This window comes from Dromiciops gliroides, chromosome 5 (assembly GCF_019393635.1).
Source record: "Dromiciops gliroides isolate mDroGli1 chromosome 5, mDroGli1.pri, whole genome shotgun sequence".
Lineage (NCBI taxonomy): Eukaryota > Metazoa > Chordata > Mammalia > Microbiotheria > Microbiotheriidae > Dromiciops > Dromiciops gliroides.
Genome location: NC_057865.1, coordinates 107,704,594 through 107,720,123, shown reverse-complemented (window position 1 = coordinate 107,720,123; position 15,530 = coordinate 107,704,594). Strand labels below are relative to the sequence as shown.

Below are 15,530 nucleotides of genomic sequence, written 5' to 3'. Positions count from 1 at the left end.
CTGAGGCCATATTTGAACTCAGGTCTGACTCCAGGCCCAGAGAATTACATAGACACTAGACCACCTACCTACCCATGCTTAATATACAAGAATTTTGTTTCCTTTTTTGCCTCAATGGGCGCATGGAGGTGGGAAGGAGAAAAAAATTCTTGATAATTGAAAAAAATTAAATGAATATATGTAACAATTTTTTAAATGAATAGACCAATTCTAAGGTTCACCAACAGCATATTCCTGTCTTCCCACAGTCTCTCCAATGCTATTTGTCTTTTATCACAGCAGCCAAACTGAGGAATGTAAAGCGAAATTATCAGAGTTGTGGTAATTTGTATTTCTCTCTTATTAATGATTAGAAGCATTTAAAATATGCTTGTTAATAATTTATATTTCTTCTTTTGAAAACTTAATATCTTTTGCCCCATTTATTTATTGGAGAATGGTTCTTATTCTTATATCAATTCCCTATATAAATCTTTGATATCAGACTTTTACTGAAGATATTTGGTGTGAAGATATGTGTACAAATCAAGTTTCCCTTCTTGTTCTGGTTGTATTGATTTTGTTCAAACAAAAGCTTTCATAATTTTATATAATGAAAATTGTCTATTTTTTTCTTTTGTCATCTCTAACTCTTATTTGGTTATGAATTCTTCCATTGGTCATGGTTTTCAAAAATACTTTGATTTTTAAAAAATGATACAACCTCATATATTTGGGCACTCTTCCACTTGGTACTTATTTTGACATATGTATGGTACAAATGAATGTTGAACCTATTTTCTGCCAAACTTTGAGTTTTTTTCCCTAGTAGTTATTTGAGTTTATTGAACCCTGGACCACCATGTTCATCTCTGATTCCTTTTTAATAAACCTCACAGTATACCTACAATATTACTTAATATGCAGGGTGTGAGATTCCTTTCCAAATTATTCTTTCTGTGCCTGTTCCTTGAGTTTACAATTTATTATTCAGAATCTTGGTCTGACTCCAAGTTGAGGAGAATGTTTAATTCAAGACCAACCTGAAGACTCACCTCTTCTAAGAGCACTTTCTCCCACATACACTTAGGCAGACAGCATATACAATATCATGTTTGCTTGCCTTTGACTTGATGTACTGTTTCTAATGTCTATGGTGTGTTTCTCCAACTAACTTGTATTGTCCTCAAGGCAAGGAGGAATCTCCTGAAATCATACATTCATTCATTCCCCCAAGTATTTATTGAGTATTATATAAGCAGAATCTTCAGTACCAAAAGCCATCTCCTATACAAACTCCCTCCCTTGCCCCTGCAGTAAGTGAAAAAATAATGCATTTCTGAAACTACCCAATTATATAGTTAGGGACTTTGTTTTCATAGGCTCTTATAGTTCTAGACCACAGAGCTCTAAACAGACAAAGGGGGCATTTTCAGCAAAGAAATATTGCAGTCTCCTTGTTTAACAGAGAGGGAAAGTAAAACACACACACACACACACACACACACACACACACACACACGAGTGGTGAGTGATGAAAGACTGTGTCTTTAGATTCAAAGGCAGAAATTCATCATCACTCAACATAGCAGATATTTGAGCAGGTTCTTCCTTTAGTTCATTTGTGCCAGGAGATTGAGCTACCATGTCTAAGCCGATTCATTCTCACTCTCTGTCTCTCTCCCTTTTCCTCCCTCCCTCTTTCCCCCTCCCTGTCTGTCTTTCCTCTCTTTATCTCCTCCCTCTTCTCACCCCTCACCACCTCTGTTCAAGTCCTACAGACTGCTCTGTTTGCAAAGGTATCTTAGGCTGGGGAAATCAAACTAGAACTAGCTGCTCATCTTCCCTACCTGTAACTCTTCTCCTCCCCCTACCCTCAAAAGAATTGTTGACAAAAGCCAGATTTCTTCCATACTAGAAGCTAAAAACCTGAGCAAACAATGAATCATTTCTATTCTTTTTCTTTTCTTTTTTGACACACTACATCAAGAATCAAATCTGTTATGGTCCCATCACCTGGACTATTTTACCTCCTCTTAACACCCTGTCACACCCCCTCCATTCACCTGACCACCATTTGCCAAGTTTCCATTTCCCATTCCCTCAAACGTGCTAGTCCCCATCTGAAGGTTCTAGTGATTTTCCATCATATGTATTTTAAAACTTGATTTCATCAGTGTAGATACTCCCTTTCTTGGCAAAATGCAGCTTTTTTTCTTGCCTTAGTGGATCATCTTCATGACTTTGGGTGGTCAGAACAAACAAACAAAAACAAAACAAAACAAAACAAAATCCTCATTACCCTGTGGCCAATCTTCTGGCAATGAACCAGTCCAAATTTAGCTAGTCTGATCCTTGGATGACAGATGCACAATTGATAATTGGCTCCATATCAAAGCCTTTTCAGCTTTGAGCTTCCAGAGCTCACTCTCAGGAAGCAAAGCCTTTGAGAATCCTTAATTAGGCACCAGGAGTTGAACTATACTTTGAATCAAATTTGAGTTCCCTGCTTTATGTTAGAAAAAACCTCCATTGCCCCCTGGAAAGAATGCTGACCTTGTCATAAAATCTGAGTTTGAATCCTACCTCTGCAACTTGCTACTTGAGAGACTTTCAGCAAGTCATTTAATCTCTTTGGACCTTAGTTTCTTCATCTATAAAATGGGGGAGTTGGTCTACCTGACTTCAAAGCTCCTTCCAGTTCTAAATTCAGGAGCCTATGACCTTCTATGCTATTTCACTGTCTTTGTTTCATCTTAAATGCCACCCCCTACACCAAATGAGAAGTTAAGTAGCACAATGGATAGGTTGCTGGGCCTGCCATAAGGAAAACCTGGGTTCAAATCCAGCCTCAGACTAGTAAAAACTAGTGATATAATCACAGGCAAGTCACTTAACCTCTGTCTGTTTCAGTTCCCTTAACTGTAAAATGGCAATAATATTAACACCTACTTCTCAAAGGGTTGTTGAAAGGATCAAATGAAATGACATTTGTAAAGCACTTAGCATAGTGCCTAGAGCACATTGTTCTTGTTCAATTCAGGTACATCCTCAGTCATTCAATTGTGTCCGACTCTTCATTGCTCCATGGACCATACTGTCCATGGGTTTTTCTTGGCAAGGATACCAAAGTGATTTGCCATTTCCTTCTCCAGTGGATTAAGGCAAACAGAATTAAGAGACTTGCTCAGGGTCACACAGCTAGTAAGTGTCTGAGGCCAAAGTTAAACTCAGGTCTTCTTGATGCCAAACCTAGCACTCTATCCACTGAGCCACCTAGCTGCCTCAGCCTCCTACGTGCCTGGTACATAGTAGGCACTTTATAAATGCTTGTTTTCCCACCCCCTCCAACCATATTCATACCCCCCCCAATCGATCTTGCACATCTCAAGATCACATTCTAATTGTTCTATTTTGAAAACTAGATGGTGATTTAAAGTGCGTCTCTCCAATCCCACCCTGGCAAGTGGCCTCTCTCCCCTCTAACATCTCCCAAAACCATACCTTCTCTTGAATATCTTCTTGGATTAATCCAAAGAAACATGACTGTTGTTTCTAATTATTTATACTAATCACTTTACCCTCTCTAGACAAGTAATACTCATACATAATTTCTCTTCTTTCCACCAAAATCATACAATATCCCTGAACTACCTACACAGATTGCCAACTTTAAAATGACAGCTATTTTATTGCTATAAAACAATTATCTGGGAAATAAGATGTCAAATGAGATAATATTTGTATTACTACCAATAAGGACACAGTGTCTGGCACATAGTAGGCACTTAACAAATGCTTATTCTATCCACCTCTCCAAATACTGAAATCGCTGCCCACCCACCTAGCACAGTGCTCCTGCACACAATGGGTATTTTAATAAATGATTGCTGATTAATTTTCTTCGTACTGGTGCACCACAACCCTAGACTGTAATTACAAAGGCAAGGAGCACAACTGATAGAAAAGCATTAAAAATCCCACAGGGCACTGAAAGATACACCAAGTTTAAATGAGATGTTCACTAATCTCAGGAAGCTTATAATCAAGTATAACCTTATAATTTACTTGAGATTTATTGCACATATACTTATATGTGTATACATGGTTTCCCCCAGTAGAATGCAAATTCTTTAAAGGCAGGGACTTTCGTTTTTGTTATTATGTTTGTCACACACATGTATATGTATATATAGACACAGACATGTGTTTCTCCATGCATGTGTGTGTATATACATGTATATATATACATATATATATGTGCTTATTTTGGTACAGATACATATTTACATATGAGAGACAACTAGGTAGAACAGTGGATAGAGCAGCACTGCACCTGGAGTCAGAAAGATCCAAGTTCAAATCATGTCTCAGATACCTCTGTCTGCTAAATGACAGCAATTACTTTCCACCATCATTGTGAGATTAAAATGCTGATAATATTTGTGAAGTGCTTTGGAAACTTTAAAGCACTTTTTAAATGCTAATTGTTATCATTATCATTATTATTACATCCAGCTTCTATTCTAGAACCTGGTATACAGTAAGCACTCTGTAAATGCTTGTTGACTGATGAGGCACTAATCACTATAATACACAATAATGAACAGATGGTACATTAAAGAGAGACAAGACTGAGTTCTAGGTGAGGTCTGAGGAGGGAAGGAGATATTGAGCAAGAGTATCATGAAACGTGGAGAAAATCCACTTTAATCAATGAGTGTGTGCACGTCATAGAATACTAGCTGAAAAGAAAGAATCTGATTCTAACTCAAGTATGGAGTGTTCCAAAGGTCTTTGTTTCACTTGAAGCTAATATAAGGTAGATGGCGGTGGCATGGAAAAACCTACAACTTGCTGAGCTGCAAGAATCTGATGGCCCCATTTTTTTTATGCGGGGCAAAAAGTAAGTCCGTAATGTTCATAGAAACCTACATTATCTTGGGCCAGACTCTTGCTTGTTGGTTTTGGGAGATTCTCCTTTATAAGGGAAAGGCTTGACTTGAAACTAGCTGGTTGCCATGGACACTTCGACATTGGGCTGTGCACGATGTGGTTAACGTCTTTCTTACAGTCTCCTGGTGGGTTTTTTTGGTGGGCCAGTCATCCCAAGGTTGGCTCCTGTGGTTTCTTGCCCACATCAGATTCTTTGGCTTTTATGTTTTAGAAGAATCTGTGGCTTTAATTCATCCCTAAATATAGAATAGTCTGGTTTCTATGTCAGTTTTTTTGTAAGCCAAGTTTTATAGGTCCATAAAGGGCAGGGTCTCTCTAAATCCTTTGATGGGCATCCCTTGGACTCAGGCTACTTGTGACATTTTTTTCAGGGTTATAGTGCAATTATAGGAGAATCTTTGTCTGAACATTAATGGACTTAGAACCTTAAGACCTAGGTTTAACCTGAAGCTCAGCTTGCCCATTTATAAAAAAGGGAATAATAACATTAGTCCTACCTACCTCTTAGGGCAGTTCTGAGGACAAAATGAAATGATATACAAGGTATCCCCAAGCTTTATTAGCTTAAAACTTCACTGAGACTTTTGGGACACCCTGTATCCTAAAGTGCTTTGTAGTGGGCAGCTAGGTGGCAAAGTGGATAAAGCACTGGCCTTGGAGTCAGGAGGACCTGAGTTCAAATCTGGCCTCAGATATTTGACACTTACTAGCTGTATGACCATGGGCAAGTCACTTAACCCTCATTGCCCTGCAAAAAAAAACCACCCAACCAAACAAAAACAAAAACAAACAAAACAAAAAACAAAAACAAGTGCCTTGTAAATGGTAAAGCATCATACTTGGGATCATGGACATAGTTTACATTTACATAGCACTGTAAGAATTAAAAAGCACTTTACAGAGATCATCTCCTTTGGATCTTACAATAACCTTGTGAAGTAGAACTCCTGGAAGATATGGACTATTCCATTTTTGTCCATAGTGCCCATAGTGTCCATAGTGGGCACTTAACAAAAGCTTGTTGAATTGAATGAAGATAGGTACTACAGGCGAAATTACAGATGAGGAAAGTGAGGCTTGAGAACTTCAGTGGCTTGTCCACAGTCACACAGCTAGTAAATGACAGAGGCAGGATTTGAATCTAGTTCTGTGCTGCCCCCAACTTTCCAAAACACCACACTGTTACTCTTATCAGAATGTTTTTTTGCTATAGTTGGCTTTGTTGGCACTTGAAGATAAATGATTTAAAATTTTTCTTATTAATTTTCTAGAGAAACAAAGAAAGACCAGGAATAGCATAGGGTGGTATAATTTAGAAATGGAGAGAATTTTAGATGCCATATAGACCAAACCATTAATTTTGCAAACTGAGGCCAAGTAGAAAAGTGGCCTACACAAGATATTTTATAACTCATAATTGTCATCTGTTCAATACTGAGTAAAAGTCAAAACTGAACTAAACTTCACACAAATTGGCACATATTAGGTGCTGAATAAATGCTTATTGATTTCAAACCTCCAATAATGCATTACCACATCACTTGAACTGCAACTGACTTCTGGTTTGTGTCTTCTTCTACCTCTTGAAAGGTCCTGGCCTGAAATGAAGCCTGAGGGTGGGGGATGGAACATGGAGAAGAAACTGTTCTAAAGAAGGTCAAGGTTGTGTGTCTGACCTTGCCGAGATCTACATTCCTCACTTTTAGCCTCAAGATCAAAACATATAATTCACCAGCAGGTGTGTGATTTGACATATTGTCTGGCATACTTCAAATGTCTGCCAATGTGCACGCCAGTTCATTCTGACTGAAAAGAGAAGGCTGGATGATTATTATCTCAATGCTGATCCCGACACCCCCCCCCCCAAGGAGGGGCCACCACCTGCATTCCTGACTTTTCACATTAAGAATGAAAGATTCACCCTAGGTCTGATTAGGGTATTATAGCATGAGAAAAAGATGGTCTGAATAAAAGGAAGACTCAATAAGCCTACACAAAAAGCAGGAAATTCATGAATGCATGGTTTTTTCCAACAGGTTCAGATATCCCATGCAGATGTGAGCTCCTAAGCTTTAGAGGAGGCAACAGAGTACAATCATATTGAAAGCCTGCATACTGGTTCCAGACATAAGAGGAGAGAAAGAGAAGGCATTTTCACTAACTTTATAAGGAAGGAAATTGGGGCACCTTTCAAATAATTATCCATGTATAGGCATAAACAATTATTGGCTCAGCTGAGAGCTCAATAAGGGGCCTCCAGCCTCCTGGGCAGACTTTCTCTATCATTATCTCACACCATCTAATTTACTTAATACATTCTCAGCTCTTCTTTTTATGCCTTAGTCTCTTGATTCCTATAAGTAGACATGCTTATATGGGAAGTAAAAGGCTGGTTTCTATTCTAGATAGAGAGCATTTGGGATTCTAGGGAACAGTGAGTTATAGAAAGTGGTAATAACAAGAATTCAAACTTACATAATGTTGTTTTTAAGGTTTGCCAAGTGTTTTGCTCACAGCAAACCCATAAGGCACTTGGTGTAAATATCACGATCCCCATCGGTTTTCACCAATGTCAGATTCAGGATCTGCCTCTGAGTCTGGTCCTCTTTCCACTATTCTATGCTGTCTTTTTAGATCTGGAGTACATTATACAAATATTTGACATGTTGTACCTGTCTTCTGCAAATAATCAATAAAATCTATTACACCATAACACTCCCCCATAAGAATCCTAAGTGGAGGAGGACACCCACTTGGAACAACTGAACTGTATGTGCTTTGGAAGGACGATGTGAGATGTTTCCTGTATGGGATTTGACTGATTCCTGATAAGATTAAATGCGCGCAAGCACACACAGGCACACGGGCACACAGTGACTGGAATGGACTGATTGCATATATTCGGCTAAATTCCCTTGAGTGATTTCATAAAGCATTTAGACTCAGCAGACCTAAATAACACACAACTGACCCAGAGAAAAGGGAAATAAGAACTTTGAAGCTTTAGAGTTTTGTTCCCCAGAACTTGAATCCTAAATAGCAGACCGTCGAACAAAATGTAAATATCTTGGAGGGGTGGAAGTGTTGTTTTCCCCCTCTTTTACTCCCAGTATTTAACAGAGTGCCTTGCAGTAGGAAGGTAAAAAATATTTGTTGAATTCAATCATTAACCTTCCTAGGAGTTACCTATGCCAATTAAAATATAGTATAAGAAAGAAAGAAACAAGCATTTATTAAGTGCCTATGTACCAGGCACTGTGCCAGGAACTTTGTAAATATAATTTCATTTGATCCTGAGAACAACTATGGGGAAGTAGGTAGCTATTATTATCGCCATTCAAACTGAGGCAAAGACATAAATTCAAACTGAGGCATAAACAAACTGAGGCAAAAATAAATAAATAAATAAATAAATAAATAAATAAATAAATAAATAAATAAATAAATAAATAAATAAATAAATAAATAAATAAATAAATAAATAAATAACTTACCTAAGGTCACACAGCTAGTGTTTGAAGCTGGATTTGAACAGGACTTAATGACCCCTGGGCCCAGTTCTCTATCCACTCTGCCTCTTTGCTGCCTCCTAGTATAACACCAGTCCTGGCCCCTTCCATTCAATTCCTAAATATGTTTATTGAAGTCAACAATTTCATATGCCCAGTATTATACTAGGGAATATGATGGGTGAAAAAATTGGAAGACATCCTTCCTGTCCTCACAGAACTCAACAATCCAACAGAAAAGACAAGATTTTTATGTATGTATGTGAATTTATATGGATACACATGCACAAATGTGCTTCAGATTTGCAGTTTCATCAGCATAGAAATTCAGTAATAAAATCCTCAGTACAGGAATTTCCTCTATGTTGGCGGATCTGAATCCACTGATGACTTACTCGACAGGTCTCAGGGAGTCGACTGAAGGCCAAAAAAGTTGAGTGACTTGCTCAGCATCATGTAGCAAGTCAGTGCCAAAGGTAAGATTTAAACCAAGATCTCCTAAATTATAATGAGCACTGGATTTGGAATCAGAAGACCCAGGTTCAAATCCTGTCTCTGAAATTACCTATGTGACCTTGGGCAAGTTCCTTATGCTCTCTGGACCTTGGTAGGTTGGACTTGAAATCCTCTGAGACTCTTCCAGTTCTAGGTCCTATGATTATAATCTATCCCACCCAATCAATCAGTAAGTCTTGTTTAATGTATACCAGGCACCGTGCTAGGTGCCTGGGATACAAATATATATGTGAGAAAGTCCTTTTCCAGACAGAGCTTATATTCTACCAGGGAACTACAACATATACACAAAGAAGTCAACATAGAAAATATGCAAAATAAATACAAAGTAATTTCAAGGGCAAGAATGCATTAAGAACTAGAGGAATCAGAAAAGACCTTTTGAATCTTCTCTTTATTACATATATTTTTATATCTATGTTATATCTCTCTATTGATGTCTGAACCTAAGATTTTATCAGCATGGGAACTGTGTAGAAATTCCTTCACTGATGTAAATAGACAACTAGTCAGTAACTTATAGTCAGAGAGTTGCCTGGGGCACTGAAAGGTTAAATGACTCACCCAGAGTCACACACCTAGGAAGCTTAACTCTTAACTGGGTTTTCTTGACTCCAGGGGGGTATGTGGGGGGGGGGCAGGGGAAGAGAGGGGTGCCATCCTGCTTACATATACATACATACGAAAATAATACAAGACACAAGGAAAAGCGTGTATAATCAAGTGCAACGAATCATCTCTATCCCTTCTACTTTCTATTCTAATTGCCATCTCCCAAATTCATGCCATTAATACCTTTCACCTAGAATTACTATAGTGGCCTCTTAACTCTTCTGCCAGTCTCCAGTGCCTCATCTCCCTCCAAACCTGCACAGTACTACTGGAATCATGGGCTTAAAGCACAACCTTAGATCAGAGCTGCTCTAACACCTCCCATGTTTCCCTATTGCTCTCAGAATAAAGGTTAAATCCCTATTATAGACTATCAGAATTCACCCTTATCAGATTAAGAACCTCTTTCTACAAATTTCCTGGCAAATGACCAAAGGATTTTAGAATTAACAGGAACTTCAGTGATCACCTAAGAGATCCTTCAAGAGACAGGGTATCCCGGATAGAGCAGGGGACCTAGAGTTGGGAGACCTAGTTTTGAAATCTGACCTCAAACACTCACTAGGTAGGTCATCATGGGCAATTCATTTAATCTCTCAGACTCAGTGTCTTCATCCACTTACTGGGGATAACAATATTTGTACTACTTAATCTCACAGGGTCATTGTGAAGAAAAGTAAGCTCTCTATCTGTGTTATTATCATTAAATCCAAACACATCCTTCTTTTTCATACATGAGAAAACTGACTCCCAGAATGAGGAAGGGATTTGCCCAAAGATACTCAACTATAAGTTGCATAGCCACAATTTGAGGCTAGTGTTGCCTTCACTATAACACATTGCTGCCCCCCCACTCTCCCCACCCCCTGCCAAGATGTCATCAATCTTTCACAAGAAGACCTCTGGGGTGGGGGGCAGCTAGATGGTGCAGTGGATAAAGTACTGACCCTGGATTCAGGAGGATCTGAGTTCAAATCTGGCCTCAGACACTTGACACTTACTAGCTGTGTGACCCTGGGCAAGTCACTTAACCCTCATTGCCCAGGCGGGGTGGGGGGGGAAGAAGACCTCTGATAATGAGAATCTGACCATGTTTACACTTTTGGAAAACCCCTAATTGTTAGGAGGTTTTTTTCTTCCAACAATCCATACTATGCTCTTAGAAGGAAGAGGTGGGGTATGGCAGGAAAAGGAGCAAACAGGATACCTAAGCAGTTATGGGGATATCACAAGTGTAGAAAGGGAGTTCAGAAAAAGAACTGGAAAGACACAGTGTTTCAGCTTGAGGAAATCAGTCAACAGTCAATGTGTCATATCCCTGGATTGCCAGGAAGCATAACTGGCAGCCTGGACCAGCCAGCCAGGCACATGCTGGAATGCTGTCCAGTTCCTACAGGGAGCAAGAAAATCCATCAAATATACTATGTGCAAGGTATTGAGGATACAAAAGAAAAACAAGACCTAACAAAATACAATGCTTGTTGGCCCTTCAAAAAAATAAAATAAAATAAGGATTCTAGATACAATAGGCTCTTGTAATGATGAATTTAGACCCTCTCCTGGGGGTCCTAGACACAAAACCCCCTGAGACCCAACCCTTCTATTCTCTTTCCTCCTTCTACCCAGCCCATTACACAACCTAGCCAGGAAGATCAGCTAAATAAAAATTCTTAGAAGATTCCTAGAAATTCATAGGGATATTGGATGGGAGATAAAAGAATAGGACATTTCTCTTTGTATTCCCTTGCTATTTTCCCCCTAGGATTGACACTAGCGAGTACTGCAATGAGTGCTCTGTTTCTAATACTATAGGTCCTCAGTCATTCCTCCTAAGCTTAGATCCCCTTCCATAGAGGGAGTGGGTCTGAGTACCAGAGTGGGGCCAGGCAGAGGAAGATGCTGCCATTCTGTTTCTTGTGCCACAAACCTGGGGTCCCCCCCCAAGCTTTTGTTTTCGTTTTTGCGGGGCAATGGGGGTTAAATGACTTGCCCAGGGTCACCCAGCTAGTAAGTATCAAGTGTCTGAGGCCAGATTTGAACTCAGGTCCTCCTGAATCCAGGGCCAGTGCTTTATCCACTTCACCACCTAGCTCCACCCCCTCCCCAAGCTTTTAAAGAGAAAATTACCTGTCCAGGAGGAGATGGACTTCAGGCTAGCTTTTAATTCCCCTTATTTTAGAGGTCTCAGCACCATAGGGGCTTGGTATGTCTATGGGATAATCTAGTTCTGACGTTTTATACACAATGGGTGCTGTATTAATGTCTGCAAATGGAAAGAATAGATAAATTTTGCCTCTGCTCTCAAAAAACTCCCCAAAGAAAGGGAGATGAGCCAATGAGAAAGCCCAACTCATCACTACCATACCCTAAACCCTTCACACTCCAGGTATTTCCATCCATACCAGTTTTCTTCTGCTTTTCCCTTACCTTCATTGAAGGTATCCTCAGGAGAGATATGGGTGAGGGGAGACTGAGGCCGAGAGTCCCCACATAGGGAGTAGCTGTGTTCTGCTTGGATGAGAGGAGCAGGGGAGGCTGGAGACGGCTCCACCTCCATCATCTCGTTCTTCTCAGAGAGGAAGGGGTCGTTCAAGAGCTGGCCCAGGACATTCTGGGAAAACTCATCCAGAAGCTCTGTGAAATGCTGTAAGACATAGGGTGGTACAATTCAGTTTCTGATAAATCAACGACCATGCAGAAGCCCAGTTGGGATGGGGCAATGGGGCTTTGCCCCAAGTCGGTGACATTAAAGGTTTATAATTCCTCACTGCAACAGTCCTCCTGCCCTACTAGACCAGATGCTTCCCCCCTCCCAGGACTCACTACTGCACGTCCAATCTGCCCCCCGCTATCTTCCTGTCTTCTTCAAGAAGTCAGGGGTAAAAAGCACAGGCTAGACTCTGGGGAATGGCCTGCTCTCTCTCGTTTTCCAGTTGGGGAGGATTTTTTTTCTTTGCCCAGAGTTGTGCTGTTGGGCCTGGAGGCCCACATTACACCTTTTATGAAAGATATCCAGAATTAGTAGAAATATTGAGAAATGCCATCGAGGATTTTCCTAAACCCCATTTGAGCTTTCCTCATCCAATCCATCCTCTTCCTCCCCCTGGAAGTCTTTCCAAGCATGGTGTTGGACTGTTCACCCATGACTGTTCACGCAAAAGGAGCCATCTCGGGGTGTCTTGCTTCCTTCAACCCACAGTGGTGTCTCAGGCTTTTCCCCCTTGAAGAAACTTACCTCCCAAAGTCTGAGCTCTCTCCTCAACTGAATTTTCCCCAGGGACTAAAATTCCTAGTTCTAGCTCTGATCTGCTATTTACACTCTGCATCCCGAGAAGAAAATAATTCCTTGAAAATTAGAATTGGCCAACAGAAGCTAATGACTCTCCATGAAACATTAAGAAATAAGCAAAGTCAAAAGAAGAAAATGAGAAATGTCTCATAGAAAAAACTGACCTGGAAAACAGATTGAAGAGAGATCATTTAAGAATTATAATTTAACCCTAACCCTAAATAAAGCTTTATTTCTTTTTATAAAATAGCTAATAATAATTATAAAACCTAGAAATAATATAAATATCCAAAATCAGGGAGATGACTAAATAAATTGGAGTACATTAATGTGATAATGCCACATAATATAATGCCATTAAGACCAACAAGTATGAGAAAGAAATACACATAAATCTGGATAGACCTTTATGAAATAATTCAAAATGGCGAAAGTAGAACCTATTTATAATGACTATGTAAGAGGAAAACTGAATGAGGGTAATTAGACAAAGTATCTGGAGTATAAGTTATTTAAAGGGAGTGTTAGAAAAGTAGTTATTTTACACTTTATTTGTCTTAAGTAAACAAGCTGTCAAAGTTATTTGCTCATTGTGATTGGTTGCAGATGAAATGCTGGACTGGGAGTCAGGAAGCCCTGGGTTCAAAATCCCAAGTCTACCACTTCCTCCCTATGTGACTGGAGCTGGCTGCTTATCCTTTCTAGATCTCAGGTTCCTCATTTTTAAGATAGAGGAGAGAGTCAGACTAGGTGATGTCTGATGTCCCTTCCAGCTCTAATTCTATGATTCGTGACTTCATAAATTAGCCTTCCAAGAAGCCTCCAATCTTGTTCCACACAACAGGTGGATATTTTTGAATGAGAGGTTCTGCAATGAATCAGCACTGAGGTAATAATGTCCTGGGAGAGTTTCTCAGGGCAGCTAGGTGGCGCAGTGGATAAAGCACCGGACCTGGATTCAGGAGGACCTGAGTTCAAATCCGACCTCAGACACTTGACACTTTCTAGTTGTATGACCCTGGGCAAGTCACTTTACTCTCATTGCCCTGCAAAAAGCAAACCAGTAGAACTGAGAGAGTTTCTTTACCTTTAACATGGCAAGCTTCTCTAAGCTATGTGAACATACCTTCAACCGCTTCATAATTGTGACACTCAGATCTTTTTCCCAAACTAACAGAAACACCTTCCACAGGGTCTCCAAGTGCATTAGCTATATGTGAAACAAACAAAAAAGTGCACTGGAGGAAAAGTGTGGAATTTTGAGGTTTATATCACGTAGTCCATGGGAAAGCAAAGGCTGTATAGCATAGAAGAAAGATCACCGGACTGAAGCTTTCCTGGGTTTCATTTAGGCTCTGCTAGTAAGCAGCTAGGTCACCTTGAGGGAGCCACTCCAACTCTCTTGAGTTTCCAGTTTTGTCATGTGTCAAGTGAAAGGGTTGGGTTTGATGATTTCTAAGGTCCTTTCTAGTGTGAACATTCTATGGTTCGGGGGGGGGGGGGTGTGAGAGAAAAGACTTGGCACCCTCCAGCTACAGATGTGGGGAAAGCAGTTCCTCAAATCCAGCCACTTCTACTGTCATTGCACGCATAGTTGCTTTTCCTAGATGGCATTTAAAGGGCCTGTTGAAAAGAGCATCTAACTTCCTGGGCATCCTAGCCACCAAAGCCACCTTCAGTCAACCTATGGCGCCCTTAGCGTAATCCCTTGTTTGGTCCCCTCTGACCTTTAGGAGATCAGATAATTATTATTACAGGTCATTAGATAAATGATTATATAATCATTTATAATGGAAGGAGATGCCTACAGTCAGAGCCACTGGGACTGTTCTATTCCCAAATCAGGGGACTCAGTGCTCCTCCTACTCCAGAAAATCAAAAAATCTAAGCATTGGAAGGGACCTCAGACATCATTTATTCCAGACTCTATCTCAACAAGATTCCCCCTCTGTGATACGTCTACTAGAAAATCTTCAGTGAAGGCGAATTCGACATCTAGCAAGATAACCCATGCTACTTGGGTACAGTGGAAATAACCCTGGACTGGGGAGTCAGAGGATGTAGGTTCAAATCTCACCATTTACATTTACTGCCTGTGTGGCCTTGGGCAGTGATCTTAACCTACCTCAGCCTCAGTTTCCTCATCTGTAAAATGAGAGGTTTGAAGTAGACATCCTCTTAGATTCCAGCCATCTCTACATCCAAGCATTGGAAGGGACCTTGGATAACATTTTTTCCATACTATATCTCAACAAGATTCCCAATCTGTGTCGCCTCTGCTTGAAAACCTCCAGCAAAAGGAAATTTGACACCTACCAAAATAATCCTTCTATGGTCCTATGATCTTTCTCATAGAATCTCTTATCTAGGCACATCTCTCTCCACTCCTTACTTGTGAAACTGATTGTTGACGCATGGCTAAGTTCTACTTATCCATATTAAACTTCCTCTTACTCAATTTGGCCCGTAAGTTGTGGCTAACTGAACTTTTAAAAATGCTAAATTTATTCCTCCTGAATTCACATCATTTGAAAATCTGACAAAAACGACTGCATCAAAATAACTGATAAAAATGCCAAAATGCACAAAGCCAACAAATCCCTGAAGTATGCCACCAGATTCCTTTTTCCTTCTTTACAACAATCTCTCTTTGACTTTAGCCATGAAAT

The 15,530-nt window shown here is 40.0% G+C and overlaps 1 protein-coding gene across 2 annotated transcripts in view; it reads right to left on the bottom strand.

The window, feature by feature from the left end:
• Positions 1 to 15,530, bottom strand: part of CREB3L2 (cAMP responsive element binding protein 3 like 2) — a 158,574-nt gene that overhangs the window by 61,070 nt on the left and 81,974 nt on the right. For both annotated transcript variants that reach the window (XM_043969079.1, XM_043969081.1), the window contains exon 2: positions 12,000 to 12,216. In XM_043969079.1, coding sequence (XP_043825014.1) covers positions 12,000 to 12,216 — 217 coding nt within the window. The remainder of the gene's footprint in view (positions 1 to 11,999; positions 12,217 to 15,530) is intronic.